This window comes from Meleagris gallopavo, unplaced genomic scaffold, assembly GCF_905368555.1.
Source record: "Meleagris gallopavo unplaced genomic scaffold, MGAL_WU_HG_1.1 scaffold_18, whole genome shotgun sequence".
Lineage (NCBI taxonomy): Eukaryota > Metazoa > Chordata > Aves > Galliformes > Phasianidae > Meleagris > Meleagris gallopavo.
Genome location: NW_028147032.1, coordinates 45151 through 64355, shown reverse-complemented (window position 1 = coordinate 64355; position 19205 = coordinate 45151). Strand labels below are relative to the sequence as shown.

At 54.9% G+C, this 19205-nt stretch overlaps 1 protein-coding gene across 1 annotated transcript; it reads left to right on the top strand.

The window, feature by feature from the left end:
* The first annotated feature begins 490 nt into the window (after nt 1–490).
* On the top strand, nt 491–17579 carry LRRC4B (leucine rich repeat containing 4B). Its single transcript, XM_085215329.1, is given in 3 exon segments — nt 491–577; nt 15155–16962; nt 16965–17579. Coding segments are annotated over 2 exon segments (2025 nt in total). The 5' UTR covers nt 491–577; nt 15155–15194; the 3' UTR covers nt 17222–17579.
* Nucleotides 17580–19205: the final 1626 nt, after the last annotated feature.

Here is a 19205-nt window from a genome sequence, read left to right as displayed (position 1 = left end):
GAGTGGTTGCAACAAAGTGATGCAGCACGGAATTGCAATAGGAAAGCGTGCAAGCAGGGGTGCAAAAATGGGTGCACAAAAAAGGGGAGCAGAGGGGGGTTGCAAAACCGTGCTGGAAATGCAGGGTGCACGGAGGGGTTTTGCAATGGGGGTTGTTGCAAGGATGAGATGTAAGGGGGGATTGCAATAGGAAGGGGTGCAAGGGGGGCTGCAAAAAGGGATGCAGACGGGAGGGGGGCAAAGGGGGGGTTGCAAAACCGTGCTGGAGAAGTTGGGTGCACGGAAGGGTTTTGCAGTGGGGGGGGTTTGGGGTTGGGGGGGGGGGCTGCGCTGAAAGGAAGTGATGCAAAGCCTCGTGCAACCCGGAGGGCTGCAGGGAGGAGGAGGAGGAGGAGGAGGAGGAAGGAGAGGAAGGGGGGGGCGGGGGGGGGCGGCGCATTCGGGGCCGCAGCGGCGAAACGGAGTTGGGTGGGGGGGCACAGGAAGGGGAAGGGGGGGGGGACAGGAAGGGGAAAGGGGGGGGGGAGGAAGAGGAGGAGGAGGAGGAGGAGGTGGAGGAAGGCGGCGCGGCCGAAGGGTGCGTTTGGATGGGGGGAAATGGGATGGGGGGGGGTGGGGGGTAGGGGGGGGTGTTGCACGCGAGCGTGTAAAGGGGGGGGAGGGGTGCTGGTGGTGGGGGGCGCGGCTGGGGAAGAGGGGGGTGGGGGGGGATGGAGGGGGTGGTGAGAGGGCGGGGGACGGGTGTGCAAATGGGGGGTGGGTGTGTAAATGGGGGGGTTGTGCGCACGTGGGGGGGTCGATGTGCAAATGTGGCGGGGCATGAGTGCGGGATGGGTGTGCAAGTGGGGGGTGGGTGTGTAAATCGGGATTGCACGAGTGTGTAAGTGGGGGGGCTGTGGACATGCGGGGGGGTCGGGGTGCAAGTGCAGGATGGGTGTGCAAATGGGGAGGGTGGGTGTGCAAATGGGACTTGTGGACACTTGGGGGGTTCAGAGTGTGCAGATGGGGGGTGGTTGTGCAAATGTAGAGGGTGCACGAATGGGGAGCGGGTGCACAAATGGGGTTGTGGACATGGGTGGGTGTGCAAATGGGGGGTGGATGTGTAAATGGGGGTGCTGTGAACACGTGGGGGGTCGGTGTGCAGATGTAGGGGTGGCATGAGTGCGGGAAGGGTGTGCAAATGGGGGGTGGGTGTATAAAGAGGGGATGCACGAGTGTGTAAGTGGAGGGGCTGTGGACACGTGGGGGTGTCGTTGTGCAAGTGTAGGGTGGGCGTGAGTGCAGAATGGGTGTGTAAATGAAGAGGGTGGGTGTGTAAATGGGGGGCTTGTGGACATGTGGGGTGGTTGTGCAAATGGGATGGATGTGCAAAAGTAGGGGTGCACGAATGGGGGGTGGTTGCGTAAATGGGGTTGTGGACGTGGGGTAGGTGTGCAAATGGGGTTGTGAACATGAGGGGTTGGTGTGCAAATGTAGGGGCTGCGTAAGTGGGAGTGGGTGTGTAAATGGGGAGTGGGCGTGAAAATAGGGCTGTGATATATTTGTGCAAATGTAGGGTGGGCTGAGTGCAGGATGGGTGTGTAAATGGGGAGGGTGGGTGTGTAAATGGGGGGGTTGTGGACATGTGGTGGGGTCAGAGTGTGCAAGTGGCGGGTGGTTGTGCAAATGCAGGGAGTGCACGAATGGGGGGTGGGTGTGTACATGGGGGGTTGTGGGCATGTGGGGGGTCGGTGTTCAAATGTAGGGGGGGCATGAGTGCGGGATGGGTGTGTAAATGGGGAGGGTGGGTGTGCAAATGGGGCTTGTGAAGACGGGGGGTCAGTGTGCAAATGGGGGGTGGTTGTGCAATTGTAGGGGGTACACGAATGGGGGTGGGTGTGTAAATGGGGTTGTGGGCACGTGGGGGGGTTGGTGTGCAAATGTAGGGGGGGCGTGAGCGGGGGATGGGTGTGCAAATGGGGGATGGGTGTATAAATGGGGGTTGCACAAGTGTGTAAGTGGGGGGGCTGTGGACACGTGGGGGGGTCAGTGTGTAAGTGTAGGGTGGGCGTGAGTGCAGGTGGGTGTGTAAATGGGAGGGTGGGTGTGTAAATGGGGTTGTGGACATGTGGGGTGGGTGTGCAAATGTTGCTTCTGAACACGTGGGGTGTGGGAGTGTGCAAATGGGGGGTGGTTATGCAAATGTAGGGGGTACACGAATGGGGGGTGGGTGTGTAAATGGGGGGTTGTGGGCACGTGGGGGGGTTGGTGTGCAAATGTAGGCGTGCGTGAGTGGGGGGTGGGTGTGTAAATGGGGGTGGGTGTGTGCAAATGTAGGGGGTGCATGAGTGTCTAGTGGGTGTGTAAATGGGTTGCGTGTGTAAATGGGCTTGTGAACAAGTGGGGTTGGTGTGCAAGTGGGGTGGATGTGCAAAAGTAGAGGGTGCATGAATGGGGGTGGGTGTGTAAATGGGGTTGTGGACGTGGGGTGGGCGTGCAAATTAGGTTGTGAACATGAGGGGTTGGTGTGCAAATGTAGGAGCTACTCAAGTGAGGGGTGGGTGTGTAAATGGGTGGGTGTGCAAATGGGTGGGTGTGTAAAAGTAGGGGGTGCATGAATGGGGGGTGGGTGTGAAAATGGGTCTTGTGGATACGTGGGGTGGGTGTGCAGATGTAGGGGCTGTGTAAGTGGGAGTGGGTGTGTAAATGGGGGGTGGTTGTGCAAATGTAGGGGCTGTGACACATGGGGGCGGTGAGCAAATGTAGGGTGGGCTGAGTGCAGCATGGGTGTGTAAATGGGTGGGTGTGCAAATGGGGTTGTGAGCTCAAGGGCTGGTTGTGCAAATGGGTTTGTGGACATGGGGGGTCGGAGTATGCAAATGGGGGGTGGGTGTGCAAACGTAGGGGGGCACGAGTGGGGGTGGGTGTGTAACTGTGGGGATGGGTGTGTAAATGGGGTAATGAATATGGGGGTTGGGTGTGCAAAGGGGGGGTGATCGTGTGGGGTGGGTGTGTAAATGGAGGGGCTGCACTCATGTGGGGGGTAGGTGTGCAAATGTAAGGAGGGGTTGTGAGCACACAGGGGAGTTCGTGTGCAAATGAGCTCTGAAAAGTGGGGGTGGTTGTGCAAATGGGCTGGGTGAGCAAACGGGGGTTGTGAACACGAGGGCGGGCGTGTAAGTGGGAGAGTTGCACACTACTGGTGGGGGCTTAGGTGTGCAAATGTAAGGGGGCTGTGAACACGTGCGAGGGTGTGAGCAAGTGGGTTTGGGTGTGGAAAGGGTGGCACTGTGGACACGTGGGTCGTGGTTGTGCAAATGTAGGGGGCGCCTGAGTTGGGGGACGGGTGTGCAAATGGGATTATGAACATGCGGGAGTGGGTGAGCAAATGGGGTCTGTGAACACTCAGGGGGGTGGGTGTGTAAGTGGGGGCGTTGCACACTTGTGGGGATGTGCAAATGCAAGAGGGGTGTGAAAACATGGGTGTGCAAATGGGGTTTGTGAACACATGGGGTGTGCGTGCAAATGTAGGTGCTGGTGCACACGTGTGGGTCAGAGTGTGCAAATGGTGTGCAAATGTGGGGTGGGTGTGTTTGTGAGGGTTGAGGGGGGGGTGTGTGTGCAAATGGGGGCCTGGGTGAGCAAATAGGGTTTGTGAACAGGGGTGGATGTGCAAATGGGGGGTAGGTGTGCAAATGGGGGGTAGGTGTGCAAATGTAGGGGGTGTCCGAGCAGGGGTGGGGGTGTAAATGGGGAGATTTGGGGTACGGGTGTGCAAGTGTAAATGGGAGCGTTGTGGACATGCGGGGGGGTTGGTGTGCAAACGTAGGGTGGGCATGAGTGGAAGGTGGGCGTGTAAATGGGGGTGTGTGTGTGAATGTAGCGGGTGCACAAGTAGGGGGTGGGTGTGCAAAAGGGGAAGATGGGTGCGTAAAATGGGTGGTCGTGAACACTGGTGGGTGTGCAAATGGGGTTGGGTGTGTAAATGTAGGGATTGGTGTACACATGGGGCGGGTGTGCAAATGGGGGAGTGTGCAAATGGGGAGATTGTGTACAAGAGTGCTGCACACTTGTGTGTGTCTGCACGTGGGGGCGTGTTTGCACGCATGGATGTGTGTATGGATGTGCACGAGTGTGAGTGTGCATGGGTGTGCAACGGTGGGATTTGCACACGTGGGCATTGCACTTGTGTGTGCGCCCACAGGTGTGCAACGGTGGGATTTGCACACTTGTTTGGATGTTGGTTAGGATGGGGGTGCACACACATGTGAGCAACCGGGTGTGCAATGGGGTGGGCTTGCACGCTTATGGTGGCCATTGTGAGTGCAAGGATGGGGAGTGTGTGTGTGTGTGTGAAAGCACGTGGGTGTGCAACATGTGGAGTTGTGCATTACACAAGTGTGTCAGTAGCTGGGTGTGCAGTGGTGGGCAAAATCGCAAGGTCTCTTGCACAAATGCATGTGCAAATGGGTGTGCAATGGTGGGTTCCTATGGGGAGAGCAAGGGGCGATTTGCTCCCATGTGTTGGTGTGCCAGGGCTGAATTCTGAGTGTGCAGAGAGGCAGTGTTGCACACTTGTGCATAGGTGTGAGCGAAATGGGAGTTGTGTACTAGTGCCTTGGCACGAGTGTGCAAACGGCTGGTTTTGCACAGGCGTTGGCGTGAAGGATGGGGACGCACGTGTGTGTGCACGTGGGTGTGACAATGGATTTGGTCCCGTGCTTGGGGGGCACAAGGTTTGACTTCTGAGTGTGCAAAGGACTGGGTTTGCACAAGCAGGGGAACAGGCAACGCGCTTGCACACCACACAGGTGTGCGATGGGATGCGGTGCAAATGTGAGTTTGTGTGAGAAGGGGAGTGTTGGTGCACGTGCAAAGATGCACAAGCGTCTTTGGTGCGAGGATGGGGGTTCCACGTGTGTGGGCATGCAAGGAGGTGGGTTTGCACGTGGATCCTTGCACGTGGATGGGGGCACGTGGGGCTGCACATGGATGTGTGCAAGGCTGAGTGTGCAAAAGACACGTGAGCACGGGGCTGCGTTTACAATAGGGTATGCAAAAGTGTTGCATGCATGAGTGTGCACATCTGTAGGTGTGTGAGGGTTAAGTGTGCAAAGGTTTGCTTGCATGAGGGTTTTTACATGTGGATTTTGGATTTGTGTGCGTGTTGCACGTGGGTATGAGCGCGGCTGGTCCGGTCCTGGTGGTTTCTTGCACGTGGGCGTGCAACGGGGTGGGGTTCCACACCTGTGCACTTGAACACAGGTGTGTGCATGGAGGCCTTTGCAAGTGGCGCTGTGGATTTGCACAAACGGCTGTTGCACAAGGTTGTGCACGTGGGAGTGAAAGAGTCACCTTGGCAGGGCGGTCGTGTCCAAATGAGTGTGCAAGGATGCAGATTGCAGTGCACTGGGGCATGCAAAAGTGGCAGGGGTGTGCACTTGCACGTGGGTGGGGATGCTTTGCACGTGAGTGTGAGGGCGTTGCGATGTGTGCAAGGACAACAAGGAGTGCACGGGGGTGTGCTGCACGTGGGTGTGCAGTTGTGCACACACTTGCGTGTACGTGAGCATGCAAGGCATTGGGGAGGCGTGCAAGGATGGGGCTGCTCACATCTGTGCACAAATGGGGCGTGCGGTGAGTGAGTGTGCAAGGGGGGTGGGTGATGGGTGATGGGTGTGTTGGTGCAAGGGTGGGCTTGCACACTTGTGAGTGTGAACGTCGGGAGGTTGAGGACGCGGTTGCACACGTAGGTGGGCAAATAGCCTGTGTTGCACAAGAGGGTTACACACAGGAGAGCGTGCAAGTGGCTTGGAGTTTTGCACGTGTGTGAGCTGATGGGTGTGAGCAGTGCTTGCACAAGTGTGTGTGTGTGTGTGTGTGCACCGGGGCGCTGGGCAAGTGAGTGTGCAGGGTGTGTTTGCACATTTGTGTGTGTGAGGTTGGGATTTGCACTCGAGTGTGCACGATTGCAGAGCAGTTTGCACGTGGGAGTGCAAAGGGTGGGGTTGCACAATGGATGCAGGGCTTTGCACGAGGATTTGTGTGCTGTTGGTGCATGTGAGTGTGCAAGTGTTGTTTCCCCATATATGTGGGCTTTTGCACACTTGCGGGTGTGCACGTGTGTGTGTAAAAGAGGGCAGTGTGATATTTGCACGTGGGCGTCTTTCGCACACTTTGCTGCTTGATCATGGCTGTGTGGAATTGTGAAAGGAGAGTTTGCACGTGGATGTGGGGGCTTTGCACACCTACGCTTGTGGGGTTGGCTGTGTGAAAGTGTGCAGGGGGTGTTTGCATGAGGATGTGGGGCTTTGCGCAAGGGTGCTTGTGCACTTGGATGTGTGTGAGCTGATGGGTGTGAGCAATGCTTGCACTCTTGCGTGGGTGTTTTCTAGGGGCTGTTTTGCAAGAGTGTGCAAGAGTGTGCAAGAGTTTGTTTGCACAAGTGCAGGTGTGGGGTTGGGATTTGCAAGCGAGTGCGCGATTGCAGAGCAGTTTGCATGTGGGATTGCAAAGGGTGGGGCTTCACATTGCACGTGGATGGGTGTGCAAGAGGCTGTTTGCACGTGGACGTGGGGTTTTGCACACCTACGTGTCTGGGGTTGGCTGTGTGAAAGTGTGCAAGGGGTGTCTGCACGGGGATGCAGGGTTTTGCACCAGGGTTTGTGTGCAGTTGGGAGTGTGTGAGTGTGCAAGGAGATGTTTGCACATGGGAGTGCTCTTTTGCACACTTTGCTCCTTAGACATGGCTGTATGAAAGTGTGCAAGGGGCTATTGCATGAGGATGTGGGGTTTTGCACAAGGGTGTTTGCGCACATGGATGGACGCATGTGCACTGGTGGGTGTGAGCAGTGCTTGCACAAGTGTGTGCATTTTTCCATGGGGGTGTTTTGCACATGAGTGTGCAAGGCATTGTTTGCACAACGTTGGGAGAGTTGAGTTTTGCAAGGGCCGGGATTGCACATTGTGTGTGTGCACATGAATGGGCAGGTGAGTGTGCAAGGGGGGTGTTGGGCTTTGCACACTTGTGTTTGTACAGTTGAGAGTGTGAAAGTGTTTAAGGCCTTTTTGCACGTGGATGTGGGGGTTTTGCACCCGCGCTTGTGTGCAGTTGGGTGCGTGAGCGTGCAAGGAGATATTTGCACCATGAGTGCATACTTTTGCACACTTTGCCTTCTTTTGCACACTGTTGAACATGGCTGTGTAGAAGTGTGCAACAGGTGTTTGCACATGGATGTAGGGCTTTGCACACTCACGTGCGTGCACACAGGTGTGTGTGTGAGTGTGCAAGGGGCAGTTTGCGCTTGGGCGTGCAAGCTGTGCGCGTGGATTCATGCAAGGGCAGGTTGGCAGGCTGGCTTCGAGTGTGGGCGTGCAAACGGATCTGTGCAAGGAGGGATTTGCACGCAGGTGTGCAAAGGGGGTTGTGTTGCACAGGGGGTCGCTGCGGAGGGTGAGCGTGCAAGGAGGCGGAGGCGTGTTCGCTGCAGGTGGGGGCAAGTGGTGCAAAGGAGGGGCGTGGCAGCGTGCGTTGCACACCCAGGGCAGTGTGCAAAGACTCAGCTGCGTGCATCGCGCTGCCGTGCAAACGCTGCACGGGTTGCAGTGCAAACGCTGCGTGCGTTGCATTGCAAACAGCTTGCAGCGCATTTTAAACAGCGGACTGCATTGCAAACACGGAATGCATTGCATTGCTTTGCAAACACTGAGCAGGCTGCACTGCAAATATAGAATGCATTGCATTGCTTTGCAAACACCAAACAGGTTGTACTGCAGGTACTGCACGCGTTGCATTGCACTGCATTGCAAAGACTGAACAGGTTGCATTGCATTCCATTTCAAATGCTGGCATGCATTGCATTGCATTGCAAACACTGAGCAGGCTGCACTGCAAATATCAAGCAGGTTGCATTGCAAATATGGAATGCATTGCATTGCATTGCAAACACCAAACAGGCTGTAGTGCAGATATTGCCTGCATTACATTGCATCGCATTGCAAACGCTGCACAGGTTGCAGTGCAAATGCTGCGTGTGTTGCATGGCAAACAGCTTGCAGTGCGTTGCAAACAGCGGACTGCATTGCAAACACAGAATGCATTGCATTGCATTGCAAACACTGAGCAGGCTGCACTGCAAATATCAGGCAGGTTGCATTACAAATATAGAATGCATTGCATTGCTTTGCAAACACCAAACAGGTTGCATTGCATTGCATTGCATTGCAAAGACTGAAGAGGTTGCACTGCAAACACAGAACAGGTTGCATTGCAAATGCTGCATGCATTGCATTGCATTGCAAAGACTGAACAGGTTGCATTGCATTCCGTTTCAAATGCTGACATGCATTGCATTGCATTGCAAATACAGGGCGGTCTGCACTGCAAACACAGAACAGATTGCATTGCAAATATAGAATGCATTGCATTGCTTTGCAAGCACCAAACAGGTTGCATTGCATTGCATTGCCAATACAGAGCAGCTTGCAGTGCATTGCAAACAGCGAACTGCATTGCAAACACAGAATGCATTGCATTGCACTGCAAACGCTGAGCAGGCTGCACTGCAAATATCAAACAGGTTGCATTACAAATATAGAATGCGCTGCTTTGCTTTGCAAACACCAAACAGGTTGCATTGCATTGCACTTCAAATGCTGCGTGCATTGCATTGCATTGCAAATACAGAAGAGGTTGCCGTGCATTGTGAACACCAAACAGGTTGCAGTGGAAACACAGAATGCGTTGCAGTGCATTGCAAACACTGAACAGGTTGCAGTGCATTGCAAACACAAAATAGGTTGCATTGCAAACACCAAACGCATTGCAGTGCAAACACAGAATGCATTGCTTTGCATTGCATTGCAAACACTGAACAGGTTGCAGTGCATTGCAAACACCGAACAGGTTGTAGTGCATTGCAAAAACTGAACAGATTGCAGTGCAAATGCTGCGTGCATTGCTTTGCAGTGCAAATACAGGGCAGGTTGCATGGCAAACATAGAATGCATTGCATTTTTTTGCAAGCAGCAATCAGGTTGCATTGCATTGCAAATACAGAATAGGTTGCGTTGCAAACACCAAATGCGTTGCATTGCATTGCGAATACAGAACAAGTTGCGTTGCATTGCAAACAGCAAACTGCATTGCAAAAACTGAATAGGTTGCAATAAGAATGATGAAGGCATTGAATTGCATTGCAAACTACAAACAGGTTGCACTGCAAACACTGCATGCATTGCATTGCATTGCAAATACAGAGCAGGTTGCATTGCATTGCAAACACCAAACACATTGCATTGCAAATACTGCATGCATTGCGTTGCATTGCAAACACACACACACAAGATTGCATTGCATTGCAAATATAAAACAGGTTGCATGGCAAACACCAAAGAGGTTGCATTGCAAATACTAATTGCGTTGCGTTGCATTGCAAACACACACACAAAAAGATTGCATTGCATTACAAATATGAAACAGGTCGCATTGCAAACTCAGAATGCATTGTGTTGCATTGCAAACTCAGAACACATTGCGTTGCAAACACCAAACAGGTTGCATTGCATTGCAAATACTGAACACATTGCACTGCAAACACCAAACAGGTTGCACTGCAAATACTGCATGCATTGCACCGCATTGCAAACACCAAGCCCGTTGCGTTGCATTGCACACGCACAACAGATTGCATTGCGTTGCCCTGCGTGTGCAGAGCACCTTGCACTGCATTGCAGGCACCGAACACCTCGCGTTGCTCTGTGCACACAGAGCACATTGCAGTGTGCAGCTGCATTGTAAATCCCAAACAGGTTGCAGTGCTTTGCAGTGCAAATGCCAAATGCTTTGCAAGGCAGATGCTGAATGCATTGCAGTGCAGCGCAAATACAGAGCAGATTGCATTGCCTTGTGCAGCTGCATTGGAAAAACACAGACCAGATCGCATTGCAAACACCAAACAGGTTGCATTGCATTGCAAATACAAAACAGGTTGCATTGCATTGCACTGCACACGTGGAACATATTGCATTGCACACTGCCTTTGTACTGCAAATGCTGAACACGTTGCACTGCCTTGCAAGCACCAAACAGGCAGCAATGCAGATACTGATGAGATTGCACTGCAATACAGGTAGAGGACAGGTTGCATTGCATTGCAAACACCCAACAGGCTGCATTTCAAACACCGACCAGATTGCATTGCACACAGACAGAACAGGTTGCATTGCAAATAGCAAACACGTTGCATTGCACTGCACATAGCAAACATCGCTGTGCACACTGCACAGATTGCATTGAACATAGAGAACAGATTGCACTGCAAATATTGAACGCGTTGCTTTGCATTGCAAAAAGAGAGCAGATTGCGTTGCAGACAAGAACAGATGGCACTCCACACACAGCACAGATTGCAGTGCAACACAGCACAGATTGCAGTGCACACAGCACAGATTGCAGTGCACAAGCACAGATTGCAGTGCACACAGCACAGATTGCAGTGCACACAGCACAGATTGCAGTGCACACAGCACAGATTGCAGTGCACACCAGCACAGATTGCAGTGCACACAGCACAGATTGCAGTGCACACAAGCACAGATTGCAGTGCACACACAGCACAGATTGCAGTGCACCACAGCACAGATTGCAGTGCACACAGCACAGATTGCAGTGCACACACACAGATTGCAGTGCACACAGCACAGATTGCAGTGCACACAGCACAGATTGCAGTGCACACAGCACAGATTGCAGTGCACACACAGCACAGATTGCAGTGCACACACAGCACAGATTGCAGTGCACACAGCACAGATTGCAGTGCACACAGCACAGATTGCAGTGCACAGCACAGATTGCAGTGCACACACAGCACAGATTGCAGTGCACACAGCACAGATTGCAGTGACACACAGCACAGATTGCAGTGCACACAGCACAGATTGCAGTGCACAACAGCACAGATTGCAGTGCACACACCAGATTGCAGTGCACACAGCACAGATTGCAGTGCACACAGGCACAGATTGCAGTGCACACACAGCACAGATTGCAGTGCACACAGCACAGATTGCAGTGCACACAGCACAGATTGCAGTGCACACACAGCACAGATTGCAGTGCACACAGCACAGATTGCAGTGCACACCAGCACAGATTGCAGTGCACACACAGCACAGATTGCAGTGCACACAGCACAGATTGCAGTGCACAACAGCACAGATTGCAGTGCACACACAGCACAGATTGCAGTGCACACAGCACAGATTGCAGTGCACACCAGCACAGATTGCAGTGCACACAGCACAGATTGCAGTGCACACAGCACAGATTGCAGTGCACACAGCACAGATTGCAGTGCACACAGCACAGATTGCAGTGCACACACAGCAGATTGCAGTGCACACAGCACAGATTGCAGTGCACACAGCACAGATTGCAGTGCACACAGCACAGATTGCAGTGCACACACAGCACAGATTGCAGTGCACACAGCACAGATTGCAGTGCACACAGCACAGATTGCAGTGCACACACAGCACAGATTGCAGTGCACACAGCACAGATTGCAGTGCACACAGCACAGATTGCAGTGCACACACAGCACAGATTGCAGTGCACACAGCACAGATTGCAGTGCACCAGCACAGATTGCAGTGCACACAGCACAGATTGCAGTGCACACACAGATTGCAGTGCACACAGCACAGATTGCAGTGCACACAGCACAGATTGCAGTGCACACAGCACAGATTGCAGTGCACACACAGCACAGATTGCAGTGCACAAGCACAGATTGCAGCACACAAGCAGCACAGATTGCAGTGCACACAGACAGATTCAGTGCCACGACAGTGCAGTCACACAGCACAGATTGCAGTGCACACAGCACAGATTGCAGTGCACACCGCACAGATTGCAGGCCACACAGCACAGATTGCAGTGCACACAGCACAGATTGCAGTGCACACAGCACAGATTGCAGTGCACCAGCACAGATTGCAGTGCACACAGCACAGATTGCAGTGCACACACAGCACAGATTGCAGTGCACACAGCAGATTGCAGTGCACACAGCACAGATTGCAGTGCACACACAGCACAGATTGCAGTGCACCACAGCACAGATTGCAGTGCACACAGCACAGATTGCAGTGCACACAGCACAGATTGCAGTGCACACAGCAGATTGCAGTGCACACAGCACAGATTGCAGTGCACAAGCCAGATTGCAGGACAACAGCACAGATTGCAGTGCCACACAGCACAGATTGCAGTGCACACAGCAGATTGCAGTGCAACAGCACAGATTGCAGTGCACACAGCACAGATTGCAGTGCACACAGCACAGATTGCAGTGCACACCAGCACAGATTGCAGTGCACCGAAGATTGCAGTGCACACAGCACAGATTGCAGTGCACACAGCAGATTGCAGTGCACACAGCACAGATTGCAGTGCACACAGCAGATTGCAGTGCACACAGCACAGATTGCAGTGCACACAGCACAGATTGCAGTGCACACACAGCACAGATTGCAGTGCACACAGCACAGATTGCAGTGCACACAAAATTGCAGTGCACACGTAGATTGCAGTGCACAAGCACAGATTGCAGTGCACACAGCAAGATTGCAGTGACACACACAGCACAGATTGCAGTGCACACAGCACAGATTGCAGTGCACACACAGCACAGATTGCAGTGCACACAGCACAGATTGCAGTGCACACAAAGATTGCAGTGCACACAGCACAGATTGCAGTGCAACGCAAGATTGCAGTGCACACGAGATTGCAGTGCACAAGCACAGATTGCAGTGCACACAGCACAGATTGCAGTGCACACAGCACAGATTGCAGTGCACACAGCACAGATTGCAGTGCACCACAGATTGCAGTGCACACACGCCGATTGCAGTGCACACAGCACAGATTGCAGTGCACACACCAGATTGCAGTGCACACAGCAGATTGCAGTGCACAAGCACAGATTGCAGTGCACACAGCACAGATTGCAGTGCACACGCAGATTGCAGTGCAACCAGCACAGATTGCAGTGCACACAGCACAGATTGCAGTGCACACAGCAGATTGCAGTGCACACCGCACAGATTGCGGTGCACAAAGCAGATTGCAGTGCACACAGCGCACAGATTGCAGTGCACAGCACAGATTGCAGTGAACAAGCACAGATTGCAGTGCACACACAGCACAGATTGCAGTGCACACACAGCACAGATTGCAGTGCACACAGCACAGATTGCAGTGCACACAGCACAGATTGCAGTGCACACAGAGCACAGATTGCAGTGCACACAGCACAGATTGCAGTGCACACAAGCACAGATTGCAGTGCACACACAGCACAGATTGCAGTGCACACAGCACAGATTGCAGTGCACACAGCACAGATTGCAGTGCACACACAGCACAGATTGCAGTGCAGCACACAGCACAGATTGCAGTGCACACACAGCCCAGATTGCAGTGCACACAGCACAGATTGCAGTGCACACACAGCACAGATTGCAGTGCACACACCAGATTGCAGTGCACACAGCACAGATTGCAGTGCACACACAGCACAGATTGCAGTGCACACAGCACAGATTGCAGGCACTGCACACAGCACAGATTGCAGTGCACACAGCACAGATTGCAGTGCACACACAGATTGCAGTGCACACACAGCACAGATTGCAGTGCACACACAGCACAGATTGCAGTGCACACAGCACAGATTGCAGTGCACACACAGCACAGATTGCAGTGCACACAGCACAGATTGCAGTGCACACAGCACAGATTGCAGTGCACACAGCACAGATTGCAGTGCACACAGCACAGATTGCAGTGCACACCAGCACAGATTGCAGTGCACACACACAGATTGCAGTGCACACAGCACAGATTGCAGTGCACACACAGCACAGATTGCAGTGCACACCAGCACAGATTGCAGTGCACACAGCACAGATTGCAGTGCACACACAGCACAGATTGCAGTGCACACACAGCACAGATTGCAGTGCACACACAGCACAGATTGCAGTGCACACAGCACAGATTGCAGTGCACACAGCAGATTGCAGTGCACACAGCACAGATTGCAGTGCACCAAGCACAGATTGCAGTGCACACACAGCACAGATTGCAGTGCACACAGCACAGATTGCAGTGCACACACAGCACAGATTGCAGTGCACACAGCACAGATTGCAGTGCACACAGCACAGATTGCAGTGCACACAGCACAGATTGCAGTGCACACAGCACAGATTGCAGTGCACACAAGCACAGATTGCAGTGCACACAGCACAGATTGCAGTGCACACAGCACAGATTGCAGTGCACACAGCACAGATTGCAGTGCACACAGCACAGATTGCAGTGCACACACAGCACAGATTGCAGCGCACACAGCACAGATTGCAGTGCACACAGAGCACAGATTGCAGTGCACACACAGCCCAGATTGCAGTGCACACAGCACAGATTGCAGTGCACACACAGCACAGATTGCAGTGCACACACAGCACAGATTGCAGTGCACACACAGCCCAGATTGCAGTGCACACAGCACAGATTGCAGTGCACACAGCACAGATTGCAGTGCACACACAACACAGATTGCAGGGAACACACAGCCCAGATTGCAGTGCACACAGCACAGATTTCAGTGCACACACAGCACAGATTGCAGTGCACACACAGCACAGATTGCAGTGCACACACAGCACAGATTGCAGTGCACACACAGCGCAGATTGCAGTGCACACACAGCACAGATTGCAGTGCACACACAGCACAGATTGCAGTGCACACACAGCACAGATTTCATTGCTGGTACTGTTTGGTTTGCACTGCAAATACCCGACAGTTTGCAGTTCAGTACACACACAGAACAGATCACATCGCTGTACTGAACGCATTGCATTTCTGTAGTGAATGCTTTTCATTGCTTTGCAGTGGACACAGTACGAATTGCAGTGCAAATACTGTATTCATTGCATTCCAGTGCAGTGCACACACAGAATAGATTGCCTCTCGGGTACTGAATGCAGTGCTTCTCAGGTACTGAAGGCATTGCACTGCAAACACGCGATGCACTGCCTTTCACTGCAATCCGTTGATGGAGCGAATGGCTAACCCTTCTTCTCCCTTCTTTTTCAGCACCACCCGGGCCCCTGATTGCAAACGATGCCCGTTGGCCATGCCCCCTCCCCCCCTTAGGATGCCGCCGCCTCTCCCCCTTCTGCTGCCTCCTCTGCTGCTCCTCTTGCTGCTGCTCCCCCCCCCTGCGCCCACCGCCTCCCCCCCCCCCTCGTGCCCGGCTGCTTGCACTTGCAGCAACCAAGCCAGCCGTGTGATTTGCACCAGGAAACAACTGCAAGAAGTCCCTGGCAGCATCTCAGTGAACACCCGTTACCTCAACTTACAAGAAAATCACATCCAAGTCATCCGAACCGACACCTTCAAGCACCTGCGGCACCTGGAAATCCTGCAGCTCAGCCGCAATTTGCTGCGCCAGGTGGAGGTGGGGGCCTTTAACGGCCTGCCCAACCTCAACACCTTGGAGCTGTTCGACAACAGGCTGACCACGGTCCCCACTCAAGCCTTCGAGTATTTGTCCAAGCTGAGGGAGCTGTGGCTGAGGAACAACCCGATAGAGAGCATCCCTTCCTACGCCTTCAACCGCGTGCCGTCCTTGCGGAGGTTGGATTTGGGCGAGCTGAAGCGGTTGGAGTACATCTCAGAAGCCGCTTTCGAAGGCTTGGTCAACCTGCGCTACCTCAATTTGGGGATGTGCAACTTGAAGGAGATCCCCAACCTGACGGCTTTGGTCAGGTTGGAAGAGCTGGAATTGTCTGGGAATCGTCTGGGACGAGTGAGGCCGGGCTCCTTCCAAGGCTTGAGCAGCTTGAGGAAGCTGTGGCTGATGCACGCTCGCGTGGCCGCGGTGGAGAGGAACGCGTTCGACGATTTGAAGGCTTTGGAGGAGCTGAATTTGGCTCACAACGAGCTCAGCTCGTTGCCCCACGACCTCTTCGCCCCTCTGCACCGCCTGGAGCGCGTCCACCTCCATCACAACCCCTGGCGCTGCGACTGCGACGTGCTTTGGTTGGCCTGGTGGTTGAGGGAAACCGTGCCCAGCAACACCAGCTGCTGCGCGCGGTGCCACGCGCCCCCTCCTTTACGGGGAAGGTATTTGGGGGAGCTGGAGCCCGGCCATTTCACCTGCTACGCCCCGGTCATCGTGGAACCGCCGGCAGATCTGAACGTCACCGAAGGGATGGCGGCCGAGCTGAAGTGTCGCACGGGGACGGCGATGACGTCGGTGAATTGGTTGACCCCCAACGGGACTCTAATGACCCACGGTTCTTACCGGGTCCGGATCTCGGTTTTGCACGACGGCACGCTCAATTTCACCAACGTCACCGTGCAAGACACGGGCCAGTACACCTGCATGGTGACCAACGCTGCCGGCAACACCACGGCGTCGGCGACGCTCAACGTCTCGGCTGTGGATGCGGCCGCCGCCGCCGCCGCCGCCGCTGCCGCCGCTACGGGCTACACCTATTTCACCACCGTCACCGTGGAGACCACGGATGGAGGAGGCGGCGGAGGTGGAGGCGGTGAGGATACGGCCCTGCAGACGGCCCCGGTGCCTACCGTGGGTTGGGATGCTTTGCCTGCCGGTGCATCGACGGCCGCACCGGCGACACGTGCGACCGGGAAGCCTTACACCGTCCCCATCACCGCCGCCGCCGCAGGTGGAGGTGGAGGGCTGGGGGGTGGGCTGCAGGATTTGGACGACGTTTTGAAGACCACCAAGATCATCATCGGGTGTTTCGTGGCCATCACTTTCATGGCGGCCGTCATGCTGGTGGCTTTTTATAAGCTGAGGAAGCAGCACCAGAGGCACAAGCATCGCGGAGGGGCTGCCAGGGCGGTGGAGATCGTGAACGTGGAGGACGAGTTGGGGGGGTGGGAGCGGCGGGGGCGGGGTGGGGGGGTGGCGGGGGTGGGGGGGGGGGTCGGGGTCCCATGGGGGACAGCCGTTTGGCTTTGCCAGCTTTGGAAAGGGATCACCTGGATCGTTACGCCGCTTTCGCGGCTCATTACGGCAACAGCGGGGCGGCGTTGGGATGCGGGAAGAATCCGCTCCTCAACTCCGTCCACGAACCGCTGCTCTTCAAGAGCCCCTCCAAGGAGAACGTGCAGGAGACGCAGATCTGAAGACCTCCCCCGCCCCTGCCCCCCAAAAATGACCCCGTCCCTTAAAAAAAAAAAAAAAAGGGAACCCCCCCCCCCCTCCCCTTCTTCCTCCTCCTCCTCCTCCTCTTCCTCCAAGGCCCCCACGGATCTCCTCCCTCCGACCGGGGATGGAGACGTCGTTGAGATGGGATGATGGACGGATGGACGGACGGATGGATGGATGGATGGATGGACGGTGTTGGGATGGGACGGACAGATGGACGGACGGACGGACATCGTGATGGGATGGGGACGTTAAATGGGGTGGGGGCGTCGCTGCGGGGTGGATGGACGTCGTTGGGATGGGATGGATGGATGTGGTGATGGGGTGGATGGACGTCACCATGATGGGGTGGGGACGTTAAATGGGGTGGGGACATCGCTGTGGGGTGGGGACGTTGCTGTAGGGTGGGGACGTCACTATGGGGTGGGGACGTTGCTATGGGATGGGGACGTCGTTGTGGGGTGGATGGACATCATGGTGATAGGATGGATGGACCTCGTCACGATGGGTTGGACGTCGTGGTGATGGGGTGGGTGGAGGTCATGGTGATGGGGTGGGGACGTTAAATGGGGTGGGGACATGGTGGTGGGGTGGGGACGTCGCTGTGGGGTGGATGGACATCATGGTGATAGGATGGATGGACATCGTCACGGTGAGATGGGCATCACCATGATGGGGTGGATGGAGGTCATGGTGATGGAGTGGGGACGTTAAATGGGGTGGGGGCATCGTGGTGGGGTGGGGACATCATGATGGGGTGGGGACATCATGGTGGGGACATCAGGGTGGGGACATCGTGATGGGATGGGGACGTCATGATGGGGTGGGGACATCGTGGTGGGGACGTTAGGATGGGGTGGGGACATCAGGGTGGGGACATCGTGATGGGATGGGGACGTCATGATGGGGTGGGGACATCATGGTGGAGACGTTAGGATGGGATGGGGACGTGGTGGGGACATCGTGATGGGATGGGGACATCGTGGTGGGGACATCGTGGTGGGGACATCAGGATGGGATGGGGACATCATTGTGGGGACATCATGATGGGGACACTGTGGTGGGATGGGGACATGGTGGTGGGATGGATGGACGTCATGGTGGTGACATCGTAGTGGGATGGGGACATCGTGGTGGGGACATCAGGATGGGATGGTGACATCAGGATGGGATGGGGACATCATGATGGGTTGGGGACATCGTGGTGGTGACAGGATGGGATGGGGACATCGTGGTGACATGGTGACGTCGTGATGAGATGGGGATATCATGATGGGGACATCATGATGGGATGGGGACATCGTGGTGGGATGGGGCATCGTGGTGGCATGGGGACATCGTGGTGGGGACATTGTGGTGGTGACATCGTGGTGGGGGCAACGTGATGGGATGGATGGGGACATCATGGTGGGGACATCAGGGCAGGATGGGGACATCGTGGTGGTGACATCGTGGTGGGATGGGGACATCAGGATGGGGACATCGTGGTGGGATGGGGGCGTCATGAAGGGGACATCATGGTGGGGACATTGTGGTGGGATGGATGGACATCATGGTGGGGACATCGTGGTGGGGACATTGTGGTGGGGACATCGTGGCTGGGGACATTGCAGTGGTGGGGCTGCAGTGGGGGGGTTGTGGGGCAGCGCCGTGGGGACGTCTTAAAGGGGACATCTCTGTGGGGTCACCTCTACGGGGATGACCCGAAAATGGTCACCTCTACGGGGTCTCCTCTATGGGGTCACCTCTATGGGGACATCTTTATGGGGGCATCTTCATAGGGACGACCCCAAAATGGTCACCTCTTGGGGTCACCTCTATGGGGTCACCTCAGTGGGGACAACCCCAAAAAGGTCACCTCTGTGGGGTCACCTCAATGGGATCACCTCTATGGGGACGACCCCAAAAGGGACACCTCTATGGGGTCACCTCTATGGGGTCACCTCAGTGGGGACGACCCCA